This window comes from Cheilinus undulatus, linkage group 17, assembly GCF_018320785.1.
Source record: "Cheilinus undulatus linkage group 17, ASM1832078v1, whole genome shotgun sequence".
Classification (NCBI taxonomy): domain Eukaryota; kingdom Metazoa; phylum Chordata; class Actinopteri; order Labriformes; family Labridae; genus Cheilinus; species Cheilinus undulatus.
In genome coordinates this window covers 26,560,361-26,585,943 of record NC_054881.1, presented here as the reverse complement: position 1 = coordinate 26,585,943, position 25,583 = coordinate 26,560,361, and the positions used below count along the sequence as shown (strand labels likewise).

Sequence of the window (25,583 nt, the reverse complement as noted above, 5' to 3'; positions counted from 1 at the left end):
TTAAACTTGAGCCACAAATCTGCTGGACACTGTGCATAAAGCCATTTAGCATTAGAAAGGAATGAACAAAACTCCATTAAAAAACAGGCAATTTAAAGCTGTTTTCCTCTACTCCTGAAAGAGAAAGCTGACAAAACTTGATTTTTAGGAATCTGCACCCTGATGGCTTTATTCTGGCAAACCTAATTCACCTTAATTCTGAGAAAATCACATTAAAATTAGTTTATTTTTCAGGCTTATACATCTGGGGTAAGCATAAGTAAAGCTGCAATAGCTTTCATACAGTCTACTGTAGACTTAATTGATGAACAGCACTGATCAAGGGAATAAAGAAGCCTTTATATTGCAGATATAATGCCACAAGGAAAAGTAAATTCTGTCTAGAAGTTGTTTAAAACTGTGGCTGTATCCGAAATTACTCCCAAATCACTATATACAGCACTATATAGTGAATACGCCATTTTGTAGTGGTGTCCAAATTCTGAGTGAGCATTGTTGTTCACTATATAGTGCACTCATTCTATCCACAATGCATTGTGAAAAGTAGTGAACAGCGGATGGTCACTAACCCAGCAATATTAACCATCATGCATCGCAGTTGCTGCAAACAAACATGACGGACAAACGAGAAGACTACAGAACACATATAAAAACTTTTTTGAAGTTTTTTTTGGTTGTTGGTTTTTAACAAAGTATTTAATCTGTAAAAAAAGTGTTAAGGATTCAAAACGGAGAAAATTTTTCCCCCCTATTAGGATTAGAAGACGAGACCATCATCTTTATGCAAAAATAAGCGATAATAATACTATACATAATGTATACTATTATGTCACTAAAGGCACAAAACTTTTTTATCTTAATATCATTTTTATTTTTTGTGAAAAACATAACGCTCAGTATCCGTTTTCAGTGAAATTCTATGGTTATTTTCGATCCTCAGCTGTTGTCATGGAAATCAACGAGCTGTTGTTGCTAAACCTTTTAATTGTGAGACGGCGATAACGTCATCACCCATGGCTGGAGCAGTGTCCGAAATCATTTTTGCATTTTGCAGCTGAGTCCACTATATAGTCTACCATATGCTGCTCACGATATAGTGGATAAGAAGTAGGGAATGAGCGAGTGGTTTCGACACAGCCTAAGTGTCAGTTTCAGGGGACTAAAGAAGAATTTATGTCCGTTACTAGGTGAACTCCTGAATTTGAATATGTTTTTGTTTAAACAAATGCAAACTTTAAAAAGTTGAAATATTCTAATCAACCAAAGCTGTACATTTTATTACTTTGTTCTATTCAAACAGCTAAAACTTGCAATTGAACATAACACAAATCAAGCATATAGTTTTAGTTCAGCTGATCTGGTGCAAACTTTATCTGCTGACAGCCAGCTTATTTGTTCTAAGCATGCTTTCGGCTTATCGCTTTCATGCTGCTGTATTTAAACTGCTTTTGCCTGGCTACATTCTGCCATTCTGCAACCCTCCTCCACCCCAGCTCCTCCTTCACTCTGCTTCTGACTTAATATCATTCTGTTGTGACTGGTGCCTGCTCTGCTCTGGGTTGCTTTTTCTCTCGCTGCCTTAGGCTTTCCTTATCAGCAGAGCAAGAGCAGGAAAGTGTGCTGCTCCTGCTTAATGCTTTCTACGTAGGCTCATGGAAGTGCAGGGGGATCCCAGAACAACCGCACCACCAAACATAAAAACAGCAATAAAAAATAATAAATACACTTCTGTGACAAAGAAAACCTTTAAAGGAAAACGACCAAGCGATTGGTGTAGTTTGCTTTATCTTAGTATGGCAGTACACTTTGGCCTGTCATTGACAAAACATAAATACACTTCCCCCAAAGCCAGCAAAATATCCAGAAGAAAAATCTTTTGAAAATATGATGAATCATTCTGATATATCACCCAGACCCAAAAGATTGCATCATTTTTTTATTCCCTAAAAAACCTAGCCAACAGCCAAACCAACATCAAACAAGATAAACAGTTCTTCTGAGAGGCAGCAAGAAAGAGAAACAAAAACAGAAAAAAGAGGCACTCTATTCTTGTGCCCACCCATCCGGATTTATGATGAAAAATATGTCAGTGAAATGAAATATGTGGAAAAGATGGTTTTAGGGAGCAACAGCAACAATATTGAAGTTATTAACTGAAGCTGAGAAAAGAAATGCATGTCTGCTGAACTGAGACAGACACTGGCCTTCCCGCTGTTCTCAGAAAATAACAGCGTTATTTCTCTGATTTTCTGTTATTACAGAAACAGTGACACCTTAGAACAGAACAAAGAGAAGACACAGGGGGGATTTTACTTTAAAGTTTACTTTTACCGCTCTCGAGGATGTTATTCTACAGGAAATACAACGACATATCCTGCTGGCTGACTTATTCCTCAATTTTAGACCATTATCCCTCACTTCAACTGCTGCTGAGGCTGTTATTTTTGAAAGCTTTGCTTCTGCGAATAATAATAAAAAAAAAATCTTTAAAATTGTTGCCTAACCCAGCGGGGTGGAACTTCAATTCTTCATACAATGACTAGGATGTTATTAGTTTGGATCGAAGCTGACAGCTGCAATTACACAAGTGAAATTAAGTTTCAAAAAGCCAAGAACAGTGATGTGAAGAGACTATTTGTTGTGGTCTGGATGACATAGGGTCATTTATTGATTATTTCAGTGTTTGCTGAAGCCTCTGGATGTCTGTTACTCAGATATCTAAACCTATATAGACAGGCAAATAGGATAAAACTAAAAAATATATACTTTCTTTTTCTCTGACAATTTTGAGCTTCAGCTGGATTTTATCAAAAAAGTGTGTTCAAAAATAGAGATCAATAAAAAAATCCAAAATGAAACAAAAAAGTTTTGATAGCAAATTTGAAATGAAAATTGCCATTAACTACAGAAATTCTGAGAGTCACTATTAACACTTTGAATTATTGATACCAGGCATTACATTGCACACAGGCACTAGTATGAGCCTTAAGGAATTGTAAGTTCACTGTCGTTTAAAAATGCATATTAGTTAGACAGAAGTTGCTTATTAAAAAAGTTTCAAGGCAACACTAGCATTAATTTGGGTCATATTTTTAAGGTCCAGTACAAATTAAAGTTCCATATAAACTTGAATAAATCCAGTTATTTTGACAAAATAGCCAAAAGCTTCAGGTTGGTTTCAAAGATTTTTCTCTGAAAAGGCTCCTGCTGTGTCTGAAAACAGAGAGACCATGTCTTGGTCAGTAAAACAGTAGACTGTTAAAAGCCATAAATGTCCCTAAAGCTGAACAGAGCAGATCTATGTTGTATTACTTGATAGGTTCATCCCTACCAGAGGCTGACTGATTGTTCATGTAACTATTTATCCATGTTAAGACGGTCTTACTGTTAGGTAAAGTGTTAATGCACTTACCACATAACTTCAACTTGTATCTGCACATAAGCTCCTCAGGTACAGAGCCATACTCCATTTTTAAACGAGTGTGCAGCACCCAAGTTAAGGACACTGCACCTCATTGCAGCCAAGGAATGCCGTCAAGCAACTTAAAATGTCAAGTCAGGAGTTTTTCATTGTTGAACTCTATTCTTGAGATGTTCTGAAAGTGAAACTATGTGATAATGTTGTATACAGTCTACTATAAAGACTGTCTGATCTGGGACCGCCACAGACAGGAGTCAGTCATGGATAGCTAATAGCTGTCTATCTGTATGCTGATGAACCAAACTGAATCCTTCGTAAATAGAACCAGTCCTGTCCCAGCGCTGTAATTGACTGTCTTGGCCATCATTGATGGCTTTGATTTGTATTATGTTTAACTATCCCTTCTGTCACTTTCAGTTACTCCCTAATTATTTTCATCCTTCTGATATTATTTAAAATGACAGCAAGTGTAGCTCTGAGTTTAATTTGTGGACTTTTAAAAATGTTCCTCTATGATCCGACATCTTTGGTGACCATCATTAGTCACAGTTCAATCTGAACTTCTCCAGTCTTTGAAAATATGGCAGGAAAGCAAAGTGTTGTTTTTCCCAAAACGTCAATCACTGGTTCAGCCAGACTGTTAACCCCAGTCCATGTGTTTGTTCGATGTGTGTGTCTGTGAGTATGTGTGTACTTCAGGTAACAAGAGTCTGACAGGAAGCCAGACCAGAGCTCATCGTCTGCTCTGCTACGATCCCCTGCCAACCTGCCAAAGCATCACACTTCAGACACTGACAGACCCACTTTATCTGGATAACCCCATCACTGTCTGTCTCTGTGGGTAAAGACACACATTTTCACTCTACACAAAATACTTCTGTCAAATGCTTTAGCAAGCCTTGCCAGGTCCTGACATTTGGTGGGTGGTTTTATCCGAGGCATATTACAGTGCATCACGAGCGCCTACAGTTTTAACATGAGTGGGCCCACTGCAAATCAAACTGCTAACAGTGGCAGCATAGTGAGCTGCACAAGACAAATATGATTATACACACACACTTTGCAGTTTAAATAGAATCTGTATGAACACTGATGCAGAGAGTTTAACAGAACAGCAATTGATTTGCGGAAAATATCTACCTGACATTCATCCTGAAATCCATAAAAGCAACAAGCTTATTTACAAAGGTCAGAACATTCTGTACTATTGTCATTAAGAAATAAATTGCCTGTGCTTTATTTCCTTCTATTTAGCCACTGAGTACAAAAGATGTCTATTTAACCTGTTGAATGCCAGTTAAAGCTATTTTAGGTCCCACTTTTCTGGGCTGGATTTGACATTTTTCCAAACTTTAATGAGGCAATTAAAAAGATTTCTGCTCCACCGGTGCAAATTGCTTTCCAGGATTGGTGTCTGGGGCTACCAAGGTCATTCTTTTTCGTGACCATGTTTTTTTTTTCTTTTAAAGATAATATTGATTATTTGCAGAGATATCATGGTTGCCCTTATCTTGTTTAACCCTTAACTATCCATGCCATTTTTACCATGAATGGTATTTAAACATGAATGATACCTTAATGAAGGAACCATTTGGCAATCATTTATCATCACTTGACATGAATATTACCTTAGCTCTAGTGAAGTCAGCAGTTAGAGTCTGTATCTGTATTGTAAAGGCTGTCAGTTCTTTTATCCCTGCAGTAGTGTTGTTCATATGAAGACTTTTAGTTCAGCAGTTTACTGTTCGTAGAATTCTGCAACTTGCGCTCAAACTAATTTTGATCTTTCAGCATGTTTTGGCAAAATGAAAGCAATTTTTTCATGGTTACATGATGGAGTAAACTTGGACATAAAGCTTTCCAGAAATGCATATGACACTGTTGCAATGACATACTACACTAAAGGTAGAGAGATACTATTAACTTTCTAATCATACTTCATTACCATACTTATATTTACCTCCACCAAGGAGGTTTTGTGATCGCCAGGATTTGTTAGTTAGTTTGTTAGTTAGTTTGTTACCAACATAACTCAAAAAGTTATGGACAGATTTTGATGAAATCTTCAGGAAATGTCAGAAATGGCGTAAGGAAGAACTGATTAGATTTTGAGAGTGATCCGGATCACGGAATTTTTTAAAGGATTCATTACTATTGGGAGATAGGGCTAATGGCGGAGGTCTGCGCTCTCCAAGTGCTTTTCTAGTTTATTATACAGTGCATTTGGGCAATGACCGGAAGGATCTTGTTATTCCATGCATGTTACTGGTTCTTTTTATTTATTTAACTACACAAGTAGGGGGGAGAGATTCTAACAAAGGGTACCTTGACAGTGTCCAGGTCTCCAGCTTTAGCAGCTTCCAGAAGTCTGTAGTCCACGTCTGAGTTTCTCACTGGGACGTTCTCTACAGAGAAACATTGGAGATCAAAGACGCATTTCACAAACATTGGCAAAAGTAAGAAGCCAACATGATAAGTCATGCTGATATTTTTTACAAGTATGAAATAGTTAATTAGAGAAAGTAACAAAAGACAAGTTTGTCACATCAGGCACAACAGACAGAGGGTATGTTATCACACAGCTGTTATACATGACTGGACCAAAACATCTGATGGTGTTTTGTTGCAGATATTCAAATGTAAAGAGTGATGTCATTTCTAATGCCTACAAGAAGCTTCAGTCAAAGCGGTATATTTATAGATAATGAAAAATGTTGAAACAGCCTAAATACTGACACTAATGGAAGTAGGAACCTCTGCCTCTGAACTGTAAGTTGAGTCACGAATACTTAAAAGCTATTTATCTTTCTGAACTTCTAGTCTGAAAGTATCAACACCAACCTTTAAAAACCAATCCCAGTTAATCCCACTGTTGCTAGCTAGTGCATAGCAACCAATACAAAGCACCTACACATCTGCACATTTAGCCACCTACGCACCATTGAGTATTTGTTGAACGGCTTCATTTCCCATCTGAGCAGCAGTGAAGCCCTGCAGTGACACCAGCGAGGCGTCTGCCCCGTATCCAAGCAACAGTCTGCAGGTCTGGAGGTGGCCTGCCAGTGCTGCACGATGCAATGCCGTCTGACCCAGCGTGTCGAGGGCGTTCACCTACAAAGACAAAGACCTCTGTATCATGAGTCATGGAATGAATTACATCAGCTACAAATGGCTTTTCCTCTTTACAGATAATCATAGATACTTCTGAATCAATTTTACTGGTCTTTAAAGGTCTTTTTTAAATTAGTTGTTTTTTTTACCTAACACTTCCATAATTAAACAATTTTACTTCAGATTAGGGCAAAAAAATAAAAAATAAAAAAACATAAACCTTGCTGTTTAATTCAGAGGATCCCAAAAGGATGTTTCAGATCAAACATTTACATTACAGAGCTTTTTATATTATACATTGCCTATAAAAATTATTCACCTCCTCGGATGTTTTGCCTTTTTATTGATTTTATAAATCAGTCATGCTCAATATAAGTTGGCTTTTTTGACAAATAATTTTTACCCAAAAAAACATACACACACTAATGTCAAAGTGAAACCCAATCTCTACAAAGCAATCTCTATTAAAAAAATATGTAAGGTAAAATAACTAAGTGCATAAATATTCAACCCTTTCAAGTGAATATTTAGTTCATGAACCTTTGGCTACAATCACAGCAGGGAGTCTGTGTGGCTAGGTCTCAGTCAGGCTTGCACATCTAGACAATGAAATCTTATTCCATTACTTTTTGCAAAAACTGCTCAAGCTCTGTCAGGTTGCATAAGGATCAGGAGTGAACAGCCCTAGCCACAAATTCTCTATTGGACTGAGGTCTGAGCTTTGACTCGGCCCCAAGCTGTAGTTCTCTTGCAGAGTGAATAAAATTGTCATCCAGGATTTTCCTTTATTGCTGCATTCATTTTATCCTCTACCTTTAGAAGCCTTCCAGGGCCAGCTGCTAAGAGTGTCCCCACAGCATGATGCTGCCATACCATGCTTCACAGCGGAGATGGTGTTTGCGGTGAAGTGCAGTGTTTGGTGTCCACCACTGTTCCCTCTAAGGGGATTTTCTGCGCAATTGCACACTGCTGTCAACCTCTCTGAGCAGAAGAAAAAAAAAATTGCACACTCAAATATCCCCGACGAGTTTTCACGGTTATTTTCTAATATGCGCTGTGTGATGAAAGTGTGACTATCACATTATGCATCAGCTGACACACTGATGGCAGGGCCTGATATTGACAGCCGCCGAATGCGGGTGGATTTCAGCCATGGAGGGTTCCTCAGCACCCCACTTTGGTGAGTTGAATTTATCAGCATCACAAACTCCTAGTGCCAGTATGTGGGATATGGATGGTTGTTTCAATGACTGATTTGCACATAAAGGGAGGATTTTTTTCCGAAATAACTGCCATGTGGCCGAGTCTTTGGATGCGTCCGTCGTGTGTCTTTGCACAGACATGTTTTGCTTCATGCTGTTCACACAGCGATGAAAACACTAACGCCACTCACAGACAGACAAACACAAGCTAACGGGTTGGTGGAGTAGACCTGAGGCTTCCTTCTGCTTAGGAGAAAAGGATTTCACACAGAGCTGAACTTTTCTCCTGCTTTAAAGCTCCTCTTTGACCATGGCGCATACGTGCGTCAATGCTGTCTATATGAATAAGTGCTCTCTCTCTCTCCCTCTCTCTCTCTCCTCAGCGAGGTGCACTGTTAAAATATCGTTTTATTAACATTCCACTTTTATATTTTATCACAACAGTACACCCTAATGATTTAACATCAGTATATGAGCTCATTATCAAAACATTTGATAAATGCCACGCTGCAGGAAATATTATAGATCGACTGTATATTGATAATTAACCGATCAAAAACATCATAAAATCTCCTAAATCCTGATAACTGATCAGCAGGGCAGTGAGAAACAGAGGCAGACAGAGCCAGGAATAGAAAACTTATTCAGGAGTTAAAAGGACTTCAGCTGAAGAGAGTAGAGTGTAAATTTCTCTGTTCTTTTATCATTTTATTTATTACAGTAATGAGAGTTACATCAGCTGATGACATCTTTTCCATGTGTTAACTTAATTTAACACATTCAAATAATCTATTATTTACATAAACAATTGTTAATAACTTTAACATTAAATGGATGTCTATTTTTATTTATATACGGTGCTTTTAAGAATGAATCTGGCTAAAATGATCTACATTGAGACCAGGAAAGAGTTGATCTCCTATAATGGACTGATTAACAAAATGATTTAAACCCTGATGTTTCCAACATTGTGATTTCTCTGTAATGGGCTTTTTAACTTGTGCAGGTAGAAGTCCTTTAGGAGCGCTGACTGTGATTAGGTTGATAAAGCATAGGAACAGAGCATGTGTTTTGTCTCCATTCATCATTAAGCTTCCTGCCTTTTTATATGAAACTGCAAACTTTGTAAATGTCTGCTTTCACCTCAGGACAAATGCTCGTAAGTTAGAATCACGGTGTACTTTGACATTTCAAAGGACTGTAAATCTTTGAGATGTAAACCTTGATTATATTAAACAGGACTTCCAGACACCATAATTTCAGCAAGCTAAAACTGAGAGTGACTTGTGAATTGAATGAATGAATGAACGGTGAAATTCATGACTTGAACGGTGATTATTAATCATTATAATTAGGTGATAAAGAGGTGATGCCATGGCGCTACCATGTGGATGTAGTGTACACGTCAGATGTCGCCCACAGTTGATGAATTGTAAAAAACCTGGGCCACAGTTGTCGTAAGCACTCAGGTGATCCCCATTTCAATAAATGTGAAACTGCTAGCACCAATTGGCTGGACCTCTGTTGAATTAGGTTGGTCACTTTCAAGGGGGGGAATATTTACTCAATTATTTTACATTACATATTTTTGTTTATTTGAGATTACTTGGTAGAAATCTGTTTTCCCTTTCACATTAAAGAGGGGTTTTAAAAATGTTTTTTATATTTTTTATTTTTTACAAAAACAAAAAGGCAGATTATATTGACCATGGTGGATTTATAAAATCAATAAAAGGGTAAAACATCCTAGGGTTCAATGATTTTTATAGGCGATGTATATTTGCCTTGATAGAAATAACTGAGAATACAGGAAATGTACAAAAAAAGGAAAACAACATACAGTAAGTAAATAACAGAGGGCTTGAATTGAAGCTGGGCTCAGCCTTGCTGCATGGTTAATCTCTATGATAGCAAAATAAAATCCTCTTACATCCACTGATGTAAAATAACATGGTAAACATTTTGATAGGCACTGCATATGGGGATGAGTTAAAAACACAGCAAACAGCTAAAAATACACAAATGAGAAACATTTATGATAATAATCTGATTGGAAGCGCTGATAAGCAGATAGATGTAAACAGAGATTCACAAAACATAGCAAGCTCTGCATAAATTTAAAAAGGATCAAGGCAGAACTAATGAGATAAATAAATAGATAGCAGTGTGTAGATTAGACAGAAGATACACTTCCATGAATAAAAAGCTAAATATAGAAAACACTGTGGTTTACCTTTGCACCATGTTTTTGTAGCACCTCCATGATGTCATTATGAGCACGCTCTGCTGCCACATGCAGAGGAGTCATGAAGCTACAGACAAAGGAGAGAAAAGGCAGGGATAAAGCTGAATGCTTCACATCTGTTAGACTTTGTTTTTTATATTTGAATGAGCACTTGGTATCTGATTACATCTATAACACTTTTATTTTTACAATTTCAAATAATAAAACAAAAACAGATCATCAGAAAAACCAAGACTGTGGCAAACCATGTGTCATCTATTGGCAGCCTCAATCCAGAACCCAGATATCTGGCTTCAATCACTTGCATGTTTTATTTCCAATTTATATATAAACATGGTAGTAATTATCAGAAACCTTCTTTATCAGCAGATGCAACTCACTCTTTATTCTTCTCGTTCACATTGGCTCCTTTTCTCAACAGCAGCTCCGTCACCTGTTTCCTCTTAGGGTGTGGCGATGCAACTGCACAATGCTAACACACAAACACAAAGAGAAACATCATTTCAGCTCTTCTGCTCCATTGTAGGAACCTGTACGGATATGTGTGTGTGTATTTCTTACCAGTGCAGTCTCATGTGTGTGAGGGTGTTTGAAGTTAATGATCTCCAGTGCGAGGGTCTTCTTAGCCTTGGCCATGTCAGCCTCCCGAGCAGCTTGAAGCAGTGAGTGGCCCTTAAACTCATCTGAACACAAACAGAATTTAAATGTGTCAGAAACAGACAAAAAATGCACAGTGTCAAGATATAGACCATTTTTAGGTTATCTTTGCAGGTTTTAAGAGAAGCAAAAATGTGGCCAAAACCTGAGCCACTAGCTTCTCACCCGACCATAACATTGTTTTCTTTTTTTTTCTTGGAATGCAGCACAGCATTTCTTTTAAAAAGGTTACTTTAGAGTTTTCAACTGCAGTCTAAGAACTTATAATAACAGAGTATGTGTGCTGGAGCTGAAGCGAAAAACAAGTGATTATGCCCCAGAGGACTGGAAATTACAAAAAACAAACTACTTTGCTTTAGAAGCATGTCACGCTGCACAAAAAGAGTCATCTTAAGTCCATCTACTTACTAAAAAACAAGATTTATGAATCTCTAATCACACATTTAGATGAAAAGAAAATGTCACCGATGGGTCTCATGTGCAAGTTAAATTCTTGAAGCATGAAATCATTTCTCATCCTTTGTTAGTCCACCACAGTGCCCTTAGACGTTTGGCTTCTAACACATTGAAATGAAGTGTCTTCTTTTTGAGTCCTCATCATTTTTAATGAGCTCAGTTTGGACACACATTGTGACCAGTTCTACCAAAATGTTATTTTCTTCTCTTATTGTTTCATTTAAAAGATTTTTAAAGGCCCGAGGAGAAAAAAAAAAAGAACCCAGTATTGTTTTAAAAGGTCAGATATTATAAAGAAAATCAGCGAAAAGCAGTAACAAAGGGCTTCGTTGCTGAGTTTTTGCAATTACTGCATACAAGGTGTCACTTATTAAATGTGGCTACTTTCATGTCAGCAAGTATGATAGCTGACCTTTAAGTGCCTTGAAACACATGTAACTTTGGGAATCCATTACCGTGAACATTTTTCTCTTATAAACTTTTACTGTTGCATTAAATAAAAGCTGAGAAAGAAGCATTCCAGATTTGCAAATCACAGAAAAGCACCAAATGATTTTGATTATTCACTCAGGTTAATGATTTATGAATTCAAATACAGTTTATAAGAAAAAAAACATTTCCCTGTGTTTGTTTACAATAAGAGACTGATGAAGCTACTGGCTAGACCGGAAGACTGGAAGACTGGAACAGTAGAGAAAAGCTGCCTTGGTTCAGTCTGTGCTGATGAAGGAAAGGAAAGTAAATGGATCTACAGTGCTGTGCAGAAGTTTTAGGCATTAGGGCCAAAATTTGAGGCTGAAGTAAGGCGTGTAATGTCAAGTATGCCCACCTGAGGGCCCTATTGGGCGGGAAGGAGGATTGACACAACCCAGGTCATGCTCTGGATGTCTTTGTACATTACCAAGGGCATGGGAAAATAATCTGATGAAAACAAAACAAAACCATAGCTGTAGGGCGGCGTTATGGGAAGATGTGGCACTTTAACATAGCCTAGGGTACTGTTAAGGTGGGTAGGAGGGTTGCCACAACCCCCTGGTTGTTGTGTGCATGTCCTAAGCACCTGAAAACTGTTGGTGGTTGCTGGGCGTATTACCAGGGGTGCAAAGGCCCAGAAAAAAAGAAATGCTATTAAGCTCGACCTTGGCTGCTGAGCAACACGTACATGTCAATTGTGTCGACACTGACTCTGGCTGCCCTCCCTCCTCTCTTCAGCCCGGGGTTGTGGAACATCAAGACCTGTGACGAACCATTAGCGCTCTACATGCCTAAAACTTCTGCACAGTACTGTATTTCACAAAATGTCAAACAAAACGATTCCTCTATTCAGTAGCAGCTGTCTGAATGTCTTATTTAAAACCAGCTACCCAGATCTGTCATCTTTTCCCTTGGTTTTCTGAGCTTTTATTTATATACTTATTTCCTACTGTAAACAAAAACCTTTTTTTTCTCCATCCGTATTCATACAGAATGAGGCTTGAAGTCAGGGTACCAAAGGTTCCATAAAACACAGTCACAGTATTTTCCTAAGTCTGAATTGGTCAAGACTGGACTATTCTAACTCTTGCCTCTACTGTTAAAACCATAAATCACATTCTCGCCTCCAACTTGTCCAGAATGAAGCAGCTAGGCTGCTCACTAGTTTTAACAGACGACATCACATCACTACAGTTTAGTTTTAGAATTGATTTTAAGATTTTAACCATTGTGTTTAAAGCACTAAAGGGTCTGGCTCTTAGCTACAGAACTGATTCACTGATCCCCTATGAGCCAGCCCACACCCTCAGATCCTCAGGTGGGGGCTTCCTAATCATCCCGAAGTCAAGACTTTAAACTTGAGGTGATCGAGCATTTTCCATCAGATCCCATCAACTTTGGAACAACCTACCTGAGGAAATAAGGCGTGCACAATCATTTGCTTCTTTTAAAATTACATTTTAAAACTAATTTTACAGACTTGCTTTTATGTGTTGTTTTCTCCTTATTTGGTTTATATCTTCTAATGAAGGCTGTCAGAAGATAATTTTTTTAATTGCAATTAATCCCAGGATTACTGTAATTAATCGCATACTTTTAATCGCATTCTAAAATCCACTATTTTTCCTTTAAAACTTTTTTTGTGTCATATTCGATTTTCTATTGTCTTAAACTAAGAGTAATTTTCCAGTGTAGATACAGACGTGATTTTAGGTAGATTGAAGATTTTAACAAGAACTTAACCACGGAAAAAGGAACTTATGTACAGAACTTATGTATAGAAAATATGTGAACAGTAAAAAGGTCGATGTTTGATAACACATGACTGAGGTGATTTTTGACTTGGTCACTGAACTGTTGGAGTTTTTTAAACTCAAATGAGACATTCGGGAGCAGAGGTGGACTTTTTTTACATCACTAGTTGCAGGGAGAACCATGTTTGCTAAAAACATAGATAAAGCATACAATTAATCGTGATTAAAAAAAATAGTGCACTGTTTGTGAATCATAGTTATTCGTGACTAATCTTGACAGCCCTACTTAACAGATTTTTATCTCCCTTATAAGTTTCTAGAATATTTCATCTATTATTCTTTATTGCTTTTATTCACTATTAACCTCAATTTATTTCATTGCCCTTTCGACAATTTTTGATTTTTATTGCCTTTCTCTCCTAATTCTTGGATCGCTCTGTGGTACTTATTCATTTTACTAACTCTACGTTTACAGAGATTTTCTTATCTTTTGCCCTTAATCTATATTTTACTGTTTCTTTTGGCTCTTGTTCTATTTTTCTTGTCACATTTTACTGCTTTACCATCCTATTATTGTTTTGATTTCTTGTTGTATTCATTCCTCTATGCTTTCTCTTTTAATTGTTCACATCTTTGGTCCTCTATGTCTCAACTTGTGGCGCTGGGTTAATGTTTTGCCTGGATTTCTATGGTTTTTATGTTAGCTATGATGCCTTGTGATGTCCTCACTCTACTGATGTCTCTCATGTCATAGTCTGCATGGTGTCTTACGATGCCTGTGTTCTTATGATGTCTATTATGTCTTGGTTTGTATGGTGTCTTATGACGTCTGGGGTCTTGATGTCTTATGAAGTTGTTGGGTTATTATCTTGGTCAAGTTTTTGTTCAGCTTCTTAAACTGCTTGGGTTCTGTTGTTATTGGGTGTCAATTTTTCTGTTCTCTTTTCATTTATTTAGGTTTTGTTGCTTTGTTCTTCTGTTTTTCTCTGCACATGTCAAACCCTTGTTTTTTAAAGTGCTATACAAATTAAGTTATTATCATTATTATCAACAAACTTCTCAGAGAAGTCAGAGCTGGGACAGAAGTTATCTAAACTCTGCCAGTCTCTGTCTGCACCAAACTGAGATTTTCATACAGGTATAAACACACCATAGGCCCTTATCTGCTGAGGGAGCCCTCACCCCAACTAGAAGTGTCATCATCACACTAAGAAATTACAGGACACACCAGCACTCTAATATGATAACACTTTTGGAAAACTACAGTGTAAAATTGCTTTACAAAAACAATTGAGTATTCCTGGGACAAGTCTTTTAAAAAGGTCTCACTGCTATACTTTCTGCAAAGACACTCATCCATTAAAAACAAGCAACAAACTTACATGAGTAATTCTCCTACAAATGAAAAAATAATAATTTACAATGGCTTATGATTCATGCAGCATTTAATTATTGTTTTCATCTCCTTTATAACAAAGGCACAGCAACAAGCACAGAACAAGAGAGCTGACTCAATTATCAACTCTAAATGAGTTGTGGAGAGCTTTCTGGCAAAGACAAAGATGAGTTTGTTTGCTTTGAGCCTTTCTTAAGCAGGGATGTTGAGGAAATGTTGCTGTGCTGCAGTTATATTCATTTAACAATCAGGCTCTTACTGTTTAATTTTTAAATATGCCTGCAGAACATTTGATGAAGTACATATAAATGGGGAACTATACTTTAATTATAGCAAAATCTAAAACATACTGTATGCTAAAAACATACTAAACACAAGCAGTATCTAAAAGCAGTGGAGTGGCAGAGTCACCATACTGGTATATAAAAGGAAGGATGTTTGAGCTTAGCTAACTAGCTAATAGTTAAATAGGAAAATAATTGTTTTGAATCTCTTGCTGTCAACCAATTGAGTCTTTCAGGACAGATTTAAGTGTGCATATGTATACTCATCATAACGTGTGCATCAAGTGCATCAAAGAACAAGCTGTTTTTTAAACCAAAAACTCTTTGTCTTGTTCATCGTCTTAGTCATTTATTCTAAAAATACAAAATCCATATGATAGGGTCTGTTGACATCTGATATTCCTTCTTCTATTATGTACTTTGATGCCAAGAACCAAAAAACTGAAACATTTAATAAAACAGAAACATGATAGACTTGTTATGTGGAGTGCACTTATCTTCTAGTCATATGGATCTGTTAGCTTTCAGATATTAGCATCCATCTCTTCATACCAACAGCTCACTATTTTCAATGTTAGAAAACAGTTGTTTTCTTACTGAGACACATTTACAGCTGTCCTGAGACTTATATAAAGTTGTAAAGACACTTTCCCCTAAAACAACCTTCTCATTAATTCAGCACCATGACACATTATGCAGTGCTATACACAGCAGCTGCAACTGATGTAAATAAAGCCCCACACTCACATGTGAGTCTCTCCTTCAGCTCGGGAGTGGGCGCCATGTCCACAGAGCTCTTGCTGTGACAGTTGAGTAGGGTGGGGTCGGCACCGTGGCTCAGCAGCAGAGAGCAGACCTCCACTCTGTTTTTAGACGCTGCTTCATGGAGTGGGGTGAACTGCCACAGATCCATGGCATTAACACACGCTCCATGCTAGACAGATGGCAGAAAAAAGAAAATAATTCAAAGAAAAGGGTAAATATCTAAGAACAGTTTACTTATGTTAACATTGAAATATTCTGAATAGAATCAAATAGCAATGTCAGGCTGTACAAGTACATAATCACATAAAAGGCTGCTATTATTTTTGTATTAAGTAGTGCCTGGTTTACAAAAGGTTTACTAAAATGCCTACAAAAGAGCCTTTAAGTTCACAATAGTGCCCCTGATTGCATTTTGTAGAAGTACCTTCGTTTAAAAAAACAGGAAAGACTTAAATTTTTTAAATAAACTTAGCACATTAAGTAAGGAAATTTGTGTTTGGTAGATTACTTCTTCATTGTAACAATGCTTCTTTGCAATGCATCTTATAACATTGGAAACCCTGTTATTTCTCTTTTAATTGGTGCCAGATTTGTAAGGAACATGCATTTGTGGGATGAGCAGCAGAGCTGAGTATGTGGGTTGTGCCCATGAAACGTTTGCCAAATATTCTCTGCCAATGCCAAACAGCTTATTCTGTCAGTGACTTGTTTAGTGGATTCAACTGTTATTATTTTCGAGACATATTGTCAATTTAACAATTTATTCAAGAGACACATACACAGCCACAACAGCCTGCCACCTCCTCCTCATACTGGCCATCAGCCTGGTCACACACTGCTGTGGGATGGCATCCCTTTTGTTCAACCAGCATTTGTCACAAGTCAACCAATGTGGTTGGTCACTCTGGTGACCAACACAACCACATTCATTAATTCCATTCTCTCTACTCTCATTGTGAGGGTAGTCTCTGACAAACCTTGCTCTGTGGGGGCAAGTTGTGTTGCCATTTTGGAGGATAGGGTTTGGTCCCAGACCAGGGAGCTGTGGGGTTGCCACTGAATGCAGAATCTGATCTTGATATCTCTCTGAATTGAGATTGCCTCCAATTACGACAGGCCTAATTTTTCCAGCGAGAGATGCCACCTAACACCATCACACTGCCTCAAGAGATGTTACGCTATCGTTGCAGCAAACAGCATAGTGTTCTCTGCGTCACTCTCACTTTGCCCCTACAATCCAACCGCAGGAGGCAGAATCTGGATTAATCACTGAACATAAAATTCCTTCACATTTTCAGGTTCCAGTGCCGAAACCAGCACAAAAGAGCCTGACGGTGAAGGGCAGGCATGGCAGTTATCCTGGCAGCCCTATGAGACTGGAGATTAGCTGTGTGCAGACTGTTCCAGATTCTAAGTGCTGATAGGGGGGAGGAAACAATCTTCTTGAGATGTCACAACAAGAGTCAGTAGCAACAGCAAAATAAGCCGTTTGTCATCGCCAGGGAATATTTGGCAAATTTTCATGGGCACAACCCACATACTCAGCTCTGCTGCTCATCCAACAAATGGGAAAAAAGGGAAAAAACAGGCTTTCCAATGTTATAAGATTTATTACAAAGAAGCATTGTTACAACAAAGAAGTAATCTTCCAAAAACAAATTTACTTACATTTTGTGCTACGTTTATTTTCCAAAAAGAATAAATGTTTTTTTCTCTTTTTCTTAAGACAAAGGCTGTGTTGAAAGCAGTACTTTAAAACCTGAAGGTTTTGTATTTTTTCAGCTGCTCAATATTTGTAGGTTTTGAGTTAAGAAATAAACGCTTCAAAACCATCATTGTCCTCTTCATTTTCCTTAATAACCAACATTTACACTCATAACAACATTTACTAATTATACCGTTATCACAAACTTAAATTGCAGTTTTGTCCAGTATAATCCTAACTGCACATCATTACCAAATTCTGCAGCACTGAAGCTATAAAAAAATATTCCTAGGAAAATTTGATTAATTTTATTTTTAAGGTCTAACCTGCAAAAACAGGATCATTTCTTTAAGCTAGTATGTGTGAGTACCTTCAGCAGGAGTTCGGTAACTTCATAGTGTCCATAGGAGCAGGCGTTATGTAGAGGCACCAGACCACTGGGAAGAAAAGAATGAAAGACAACTCAAGTCAAAAAGTTCGTATCTTTTTCAACTGTTCAAAACATTAGGAGTCCTTCATCCTTTACCTATGCATTATTACTCCTTTCCAAAATAAGCATGTTAGCATATTGGCACTGACTGCTCAGTATGTTGCATTTCTAGGCTTTACTCTACCCTGCCCCTCATATTTGAGCGCTGCTTTGTGGGATGAACCCTTAAGCTCTTAATACGTCATCAGTGGTTGTCAACAGTCTCATGTAAACAGATGCAACAACCATAATAGACATTTCAACAGCAAGCATATTTTTAAATGCTTATTTGAAACCAAAAGGTCCAAAATGCACCAAATCAACATAAATTCTTATATTAAGTTATTGTTTCCCTTTTTTTAAACCTTGCTGATGAGTTCAAAGGTTCTGGAAGACCACTTAAGCCCCCCCCCTATTCAGAAAAGAATCGAGAGAGCACGTCACCTAGGCTTGAACACTCAACATGCAGGGCTAAGGCTAAGTGGCAGGGGCAAGGCATGTACTGGGATAGAGCCAAAATGTGGATGATGTGAATTGGAATAAAAGAATAACACTTCAACCTTATCATAACACACTGGAGTCTGAAACGGATTCACTGAAAAAGATAAAGGGTTCTCAAATGTGATAATTTTTCTATTCGGTGACGTGACCCCTGAATATTTTATAATCCATTCACAAAATACTGCACCCAACAGCCCTGTAGCAGTAGAATTAGTAAGGTTAATCTAAAAATGGTGATGAACGTCTAGAAAGTTAAAAATTCCTCTAATAGCTTTATTAAAATTTGCAACATATTTGGTGGTCTGACTGAAAAACAACACTGCCATCCTGGCCTCCACATTAGCATTTAGAGAAATTCTGATTCAATGTGGCATCTCTATGCTTTTACATCAAAGTCTTTCACTTAATCATAAAGTGACATCTTCAAACAACATGAAATGGAAACACCAGCTGGAATGAGTCAAATTAACTAAACTTTCCCACTATTAAAACTCCCAGACCTAAAATCAAAACTAACTTTTCTTCTGTAAACATATGACCTACTTCTCAGATTTATTCAAAAGCAACCTGAATGAAAAAGCCAGATACTTTTGATAAAGTTTATGTAAACCAAAGTGTTTCCATTTTGTACAGTTTTAAAATGAGAAGACAGCCAGTGGGACGTTCTGCTACCATTTATTAACCAGCCAACTTGCTCTCAGAGAAAAATTACTGATGCTCTTCAAAAGAATAAACATCCAGGCATGATCAAAATTTGCCCTGACTTCAAACCTTGGAAACTTTTGTATTTCACATTGATTACTTGTACATACCCCTTGTCCTTGGCGTGAACATCTGCTCCATGCTGTAGTAACAGCTGAACTATCCTCACCCTGTTGTATCCCGCTGCCAGGTGGAGTGGAGTAGACTGGAGAGAAAGACAGAGGCAAAGGGAGTGGAAATAAGACCGAGGATAGAAAAAAAGAAACAGGGAGAAGGTAGACAGTGTGAGAAAAAGAAAAATATATAAAGTAAATGTTAGCCCACATGTTCGTTATACAGCCGACAGCCTATCATCATTTCCGACCATCAGTTTTGTGTACAAAGACTGCAATAAGGAAGAACACAATCTGGTTCACACTGAGCAGCCAGATGTACGCACACTTTTTGAGGAATGACTATTCAGAGAGAAATGGGTTTTTCTTCTACTGACTCAGTCTAAATTGATAAAGCCTGACTATGTTCCCTTCATTTAACTGATGGAAAGCTGCAGTTCTGACAGCTCGAAGATGGGACTGAGATGAGATGGCTTCAGTTGTCTGTGCAAAGTTTCCTCTACGTGCTCTCAGTAAAGGCCATTCTTCCTCAGAGCCTGAAAGCCTGAGTGACACCCAGTCTGCTGGAGAAATGTTACAACTCTGAGAATACTGTTACTTTTCAGTCAAATTGAACTTTTTTTCAGGAAAAGTAATGGAAAACTTGCCTATGAGTCTTGGTATAGAAGTAACTTTAAAACAGTGGATGTGCTAACCAGGAATAGGACAGGGATTAAAGATTAAACATGCATCAGACACATATAAAAGGTTCCACACACAGGGCTTACCGCTAATGTGCTGCATTTTTGGTTGAGTGCATACACAAAATGCCTAATATAAATTATAAAACTATCTATTTCACACATGCTGTTTGTACTGCAAGTCTTCCAATTTCTGTCAAAGTCATACATGAGTCACAGCATACACCACAAACACTTGGGTATAATTCTAAACCAGCCTTTCCAAAACCTAGCTATGCTGCAGCCCAGTTTGAGACCCAAAAATCTTCTTGGACCCACTAAAAGCATCATAAAACGTGACACTTAGAGCATTTACCCCCATATCTTTTTTATCTAATTAACAGAGTATTTCAATGCCAATGCTCAGATTTCAGAGGTGATATTGTTAGGGAGGTGTTAGTACAGTGACAAAGAACAATTTAAGGTGCCACCACCATTTGTAAGTATATACATCTCTACTTTCTGGTCTTGTTTTCTCTTTTAACATACTTTGTGACTCTGCAAACTCCTTCCTGGTAGGGATAATGTCTCGAAAGACTTGATTATTTCTGCAGTGAAGATGAAGTAGAATATTTAAAAGAAGGGCACCAGATAATTCAGCACCTGTTAACCCATGACACCGGTTCGGTGTAATAGAAAAAATAACTGATGAAAATGTGACATATTAAGACAAGGACAAAATTAGCCCCCCTATTAAAAAATCATTTTTCAGTGTTTCCCCTGTCCTGTTAAACAGAGCAAGGAATGTTTAGCTTTTCCAAAAATCCTAATTTTACTTTGGATGCTTACATTATTAAACTTTACAGACTGACACCAAATTATTTCACAAAAAAACAAGAACTACCAGGGTCAAAACTGTCAGCCCCTTTAGAACTGAACTTTCTGTTGAGCCACAACACAAACTACTGTTTTACCATGATGTGCTTTATCTTTGTAATGCTTAAAGCTTGTAAAATCAAGTTAAGACTGAGGATTATCTTCCATTTTACACAGTATTAAAAACTTCAGTCAGGGTCTGAGCTGTCACTAAGGAAGCATCACAACAAAAACTAAACAGATCAGTTTAGACTTGAGAAAAATAATCGTTGATGCTAACAAAGCAGGAGATAGACACAAGAATTTAGCACAGCATTTGTAAGTGTCAAGAACTGGAGTGAGAATTATCAAGAAATTTAAATAGAGCCTCACAGTACAGAACAAGCCTGGCAGAGGTAGGAAGAGAAAGATTTCAAAGACTATGGAAAGAAAACTCGTGAAAGATGTGTCTAAAGACCCCAGAACTGTTGAGACACCAGTGAAGGACTTAGCCAAGTCAGGAATTGTTGTCTCAAAGAAGACCATCACTAGAGCCCTGCACAGCAGTAGATCAAGGGGGCTGTGGCCCACACTCCAGGAAGTACTGTTCTCAAGGAATTGAAATTCCCTAAATGACCAAAAAAACAAGAATCAAACAAATAATAAAACCTCCCAAAAAATGCATCATTCCCCAATGGAATTTTCAACCAATTTTAATCAAATCTTTGATGGTAATTCAGCAACACTGCAAGGGAAACTTGATTCGTCTCTTAACCTATGTGATCTTATTTTTAAAGCCAGCAGAGAGGCTGAAGGAAATGAAGAGAAGAGAAGTTGACATGTGTGCAGTAGAGGATGGCATGTTGAGCTAAATAGTCTGAGCCCCAAGCTTTTGGCAACAGGGAGCAACTAATGTTGAAAAAAGTAGTGTATATTCTAAGAGCTGGTTAATATCAGAGGGGCATTGATTAACTGATGCAGATGTATTGTCAACAGGCATTTCTAAACTCTGTGGTATCTTCTTAAATAACATGTGGATACCAGAGATTTTTTTTATTTTTTTTTTATAAAATTACAAACAGATAGCTTTTAAGATAGACAGTGGATAATTGCCATGCTAAAAATCAGGGCTGAACAATTTGGGAAAAAAATCTAATTGCGATTTTTTTTTACCCAATATTGTGATTTAATACACGATTTTTTCTTAAGTTCCTTATCTCATGTATTTTCCAACAAAAACATACAATAATTCATTCTAAACTATAACCAACACAATGTTAGATTAAACGAGGGCTGAACAATATTGAAACAACATCTAATTTTGATGATTTTGACTTATTTTGCAAATTGGATATGAATTGTTGTATAAAAGGGAATGATAATTTTATATAATTCTCATATTTAACAAGAAAATCATACAAAAATGAAGAGAATAGGAGTTTTTGTACACTTTTCTAAAATTATGCCACTAGAATGATTGCATTATATATAATGCATAATGTCTCTGCTGCAAAAACAATTTAAACTGGTATTTTGACACAAATTTCAGGTTAAACAAATATTGCACCCTTTGCGATTTGAAAATTGCAGCAGGCCATATTGCGATTTAATCTAATTTGCGATTAATTGCCCAGCCCTACTAAAAATAAAGTCCCACGCAACAAGAAGATAGTGGAAAAAAAACAAACAAACAATAAAACCACAAGTCCTTCTGGATCTACAACATTAAAAGAATGTCTGAAAATCTTTTGTTTAAAATTACTTTGAGCTGATCATCCCCTTAGAAAGCATAATAAATCACATAGTAAATTATTAGTGTTGCAAAATATTTTCCACTTGATTCCAGAGATGTAATGGCAAAGCCCCCAAGTTTTCCACAAGGCTGGATAAGAGCTTGTTCCTTGTTAGTTTTTTAGATCCTTAAAGCTTTAAAGATTTGCTTCAGTTCCTTTTGTAACAAACTCTGTCTCAGCAGCTCGGGCATTACTATCTGCATGTTCCCTGAAACGTCTGCACTTACTGGCAAGTCAATGAGGTAAAATCACTTGCCTTGTTTTGAAGCCATCTGCCCCTGATATCTGCAATGAATGTTTCATAAGAAGATAGTCCCACATCAAACTATCAGTCATCTCATTGAATTGCAGTGCCAGTAATTCTGAAGATAATCATAATAGATGAATAATAAAAACATCTGCTCTATCTTCAGCCCACAACCCAACAAGGAAACATCCCTCCCCACAGCATTGATTTCTAAAATATTGAAAATCTAGAAGATTTTACAAGCTATTGTTGTAGGCCGAGGCATACATTGAAACACTGACACAATACATGCACAGAAAATGAGTAACAACACAAAGTATACATAAATAACACAAAGACAGCAGAGAGTGCATTAAAAGGAAGGAAACTCATAGATAATTCACACAGAAAAGATTCTCTTTGAAAAGTAAGGCTTCAGCATTTTTTCATAAGCCATGATGCAAAACCTGGGCAACATGGAAATAAAAAAGAGAATTCATGATGTTAACAAAGCAATGGTTTCAAAGTCGACACTTTTTTTTACATTGATGTCTAATTGTTTTCCTTACCAAATGAACAAAATGCTGTTTTTATTTTTACTGCTGGCCTCCATTGAAGCTGCATGGCTTGAAACATTTACATTATGCAATACTGGAATTATGGGCTGTCATGAAACTATATTTTTACATTGCTCTACCATTCCAATAAAAATCTAAATATATTTCTTTATCTTTAAATGCTACAGCAACAAAAGTACAAGACCAGGACACCCAGTGTTAGATCAATCTTTAATCCCCATGAATGACTGCAGGAGCTAGCTGGGGACCAAACCCCCAACTCTGGTTGGCGAATAACTATACACTGATACAAAGTCACCCTAACAACAATAAATCACTCATAAACAACAGAGGAAATGGTATCCATGTAAAAACCCTTATCAAAAATGTTTACAGCCATAACAGGAGCCCTGTTTGAAGAAGGGATTAGGGATGCATTGTAATGGATTTTTACCACTATTTGATATGCTGATATTCTCAAACTCATTTTAGCTGATTCTGAGAACGATACCAATATTTGTATGCTTTTCTAATAAACTTAGCACAAAAAATAAGGCCACAGATTATTTCTTTGTTGTAACAGCAGTGTGTGACCAGGCTGGTGACCAGCATGAGGAGGAGGAGGAGCCAGGCTGTTGTGGCTGTGTATGGTTCTTCCACACACTACTGAGGCTTCTGTTTGTGAAATAAATAACTTACTGTTTTGCATTGGCAGAGAATATTTGACAAACTTATCATGGGCACAATCCACATACTCAGCTCTGCTGCTCATCCCACAATTGCATGTTCTTTACAAATGTGGCACCATTAAAAAGGGAAATAAGATGGTAAGATCTATTGCCAAGAAGCATTGTCACAACAAACAATCTACAAGACACCAAGTTCATTACTTTTTGTGCTACGTTTACTTTTTTTTTTTAAAGCATGTGAAAACTGATATCAATATTAGTAGCAGGTTAAATGAGTTTGGAAATATTAGTATATCAAATATTGGCAAAATATCCATTATCATGCAACCCTAAACCCTTCTCCATGCAGGGCTCCTTCTAAATATTATGGGAGATTTAAGCAGAAAACTGTAGTTATTCAGAACAAAATGAAACTCTCAGGAGAAAACACATTAACTTTCAGCTTTTTAATGGAAACATTTAAGACCTGTGTGACTGAGAGAAGGATTTACTGGGAAGAGGAGTGTTTTACTCCGAACTATAATTCTATAAACCTGGACTCTGTGTGTATAACAGCTAACCATTAAAGAATACAAAACATTTGTTTACACTGGATAAAAAAATAATAAATAATCAATCTGAATGTAAAATTTTTATCTCTGCTGACACTGATGATAATACTGATAGTACCGATAATACTGAGCATCCCTAGGGAAAATTCTAACTATGAACAAAATAATTGTGTTCTCCTTTACATAAAGTAAAAATGTAGCTCCAGGTATTGTTTTACAATGAACCCAATTCCAATGTTGTCAACTGAAGAGAGTTTGAAAAATAGATCATCTCTGGTGATCTGTGATGCTCACTCAGGAGCTGGGCTGAGGAGCAGCAGCAGCATTGAGACAGAGCAAAGAGGACAGATGGTCTACTCCTATTTACAGGATGTGACAGCAACATTTGGAGGGAGCGGGATATGGTACACAGTTAGTCATCATTCTCATTTTCTATTCAGTGTTGCAGATTGTGTGCATGTGCCTGCCTAAGCCTGTACTTGTTATTGCAAATCGCTGTGAACGGACAAACAGAAAACAACATAACTAAGTAGGTTAACCAGGTCCCCAGCACATTTGAAACCTTTTAATAACAGTGAGTCATCAGTCAGAGCCATCTTGTGCACACAGACACACATGCATGTTCTGTTGCATCACCATGATGTCGTTGCCAGGGTCAGACTGGGTACTTTAAGCTCCACCCCCTCAATCTGTCAGTTCTGTGAGAGGAGCGGGTACATGCATATTAGTGTGCATCTTTCAGGGGGAGAGAGAGAAAATGACGACTGCTACATATAAATAATATCAGGCCCTCAGTGGTCTCAATACAGAAGCTTATTTAAAAAAAGGTCTAGCAGCATAGAGCTTTATTATGATTCTCTGACCTCAGCCACCACAAGCTAATGTTGGTAGAAATAATAATAATACATCACCCACTTATATCTACTCACATCCTCTTAATAACTGTCATGTAACCAGTTCTTTATTAGTGTACTGAAAATATGTCATATTTTTTGTAC

General features: G+C 37.3%; 1 protein-coding gene across 3 annotated transcripts in view; it reads right to left on the bottom strand.

Moving 5' to 3' along the window:
• LOC121524976 (poly [ADP-ribose] polymerase tankyrase-1-like) overlaps positions 1–25,583 on the bottom strand; it is a 140,159-nt gene that overhangs the window by 34,312 nt on the left and 80,264 nt on the right. For all 3 annotated transcript variants that reach the window (XM_041810632.1, XM_041810635.1, XM_041810634.1), the window contains 8 exons: positions 19,253–19,347; positions 17,841–17,907; positions 15,748–15,934; positions 10,541–10,662; positions 10,360–10,451; positions 9,968–10,046; positions 6,361–6,532; positions 5,747–5,826 (listed from right to left, as the gene is read on the bottom strand). In XM_041810632.1, the coding sequence (XP_041666566.1) occupies positions 5,747–5,826; positions 6,361–6,532; positions 9,968–10,046; positions 10,360–10,451; positions 10,541–10,662; positions 15,748–15,934; positions 17,841–17,907; positions 19,253–19,347 (894 nt within the window). The remainder of the gene's footprint in view (positions 1–5,746; positions 5,827–6,360; positions 6,533–9,967; positions 10,047–10,359; positions 10,452–10,540; positions 10,663–15,747; positions 15,935–17,840; positions 17,908–19,252; positions 19,348–25,583) is intronic.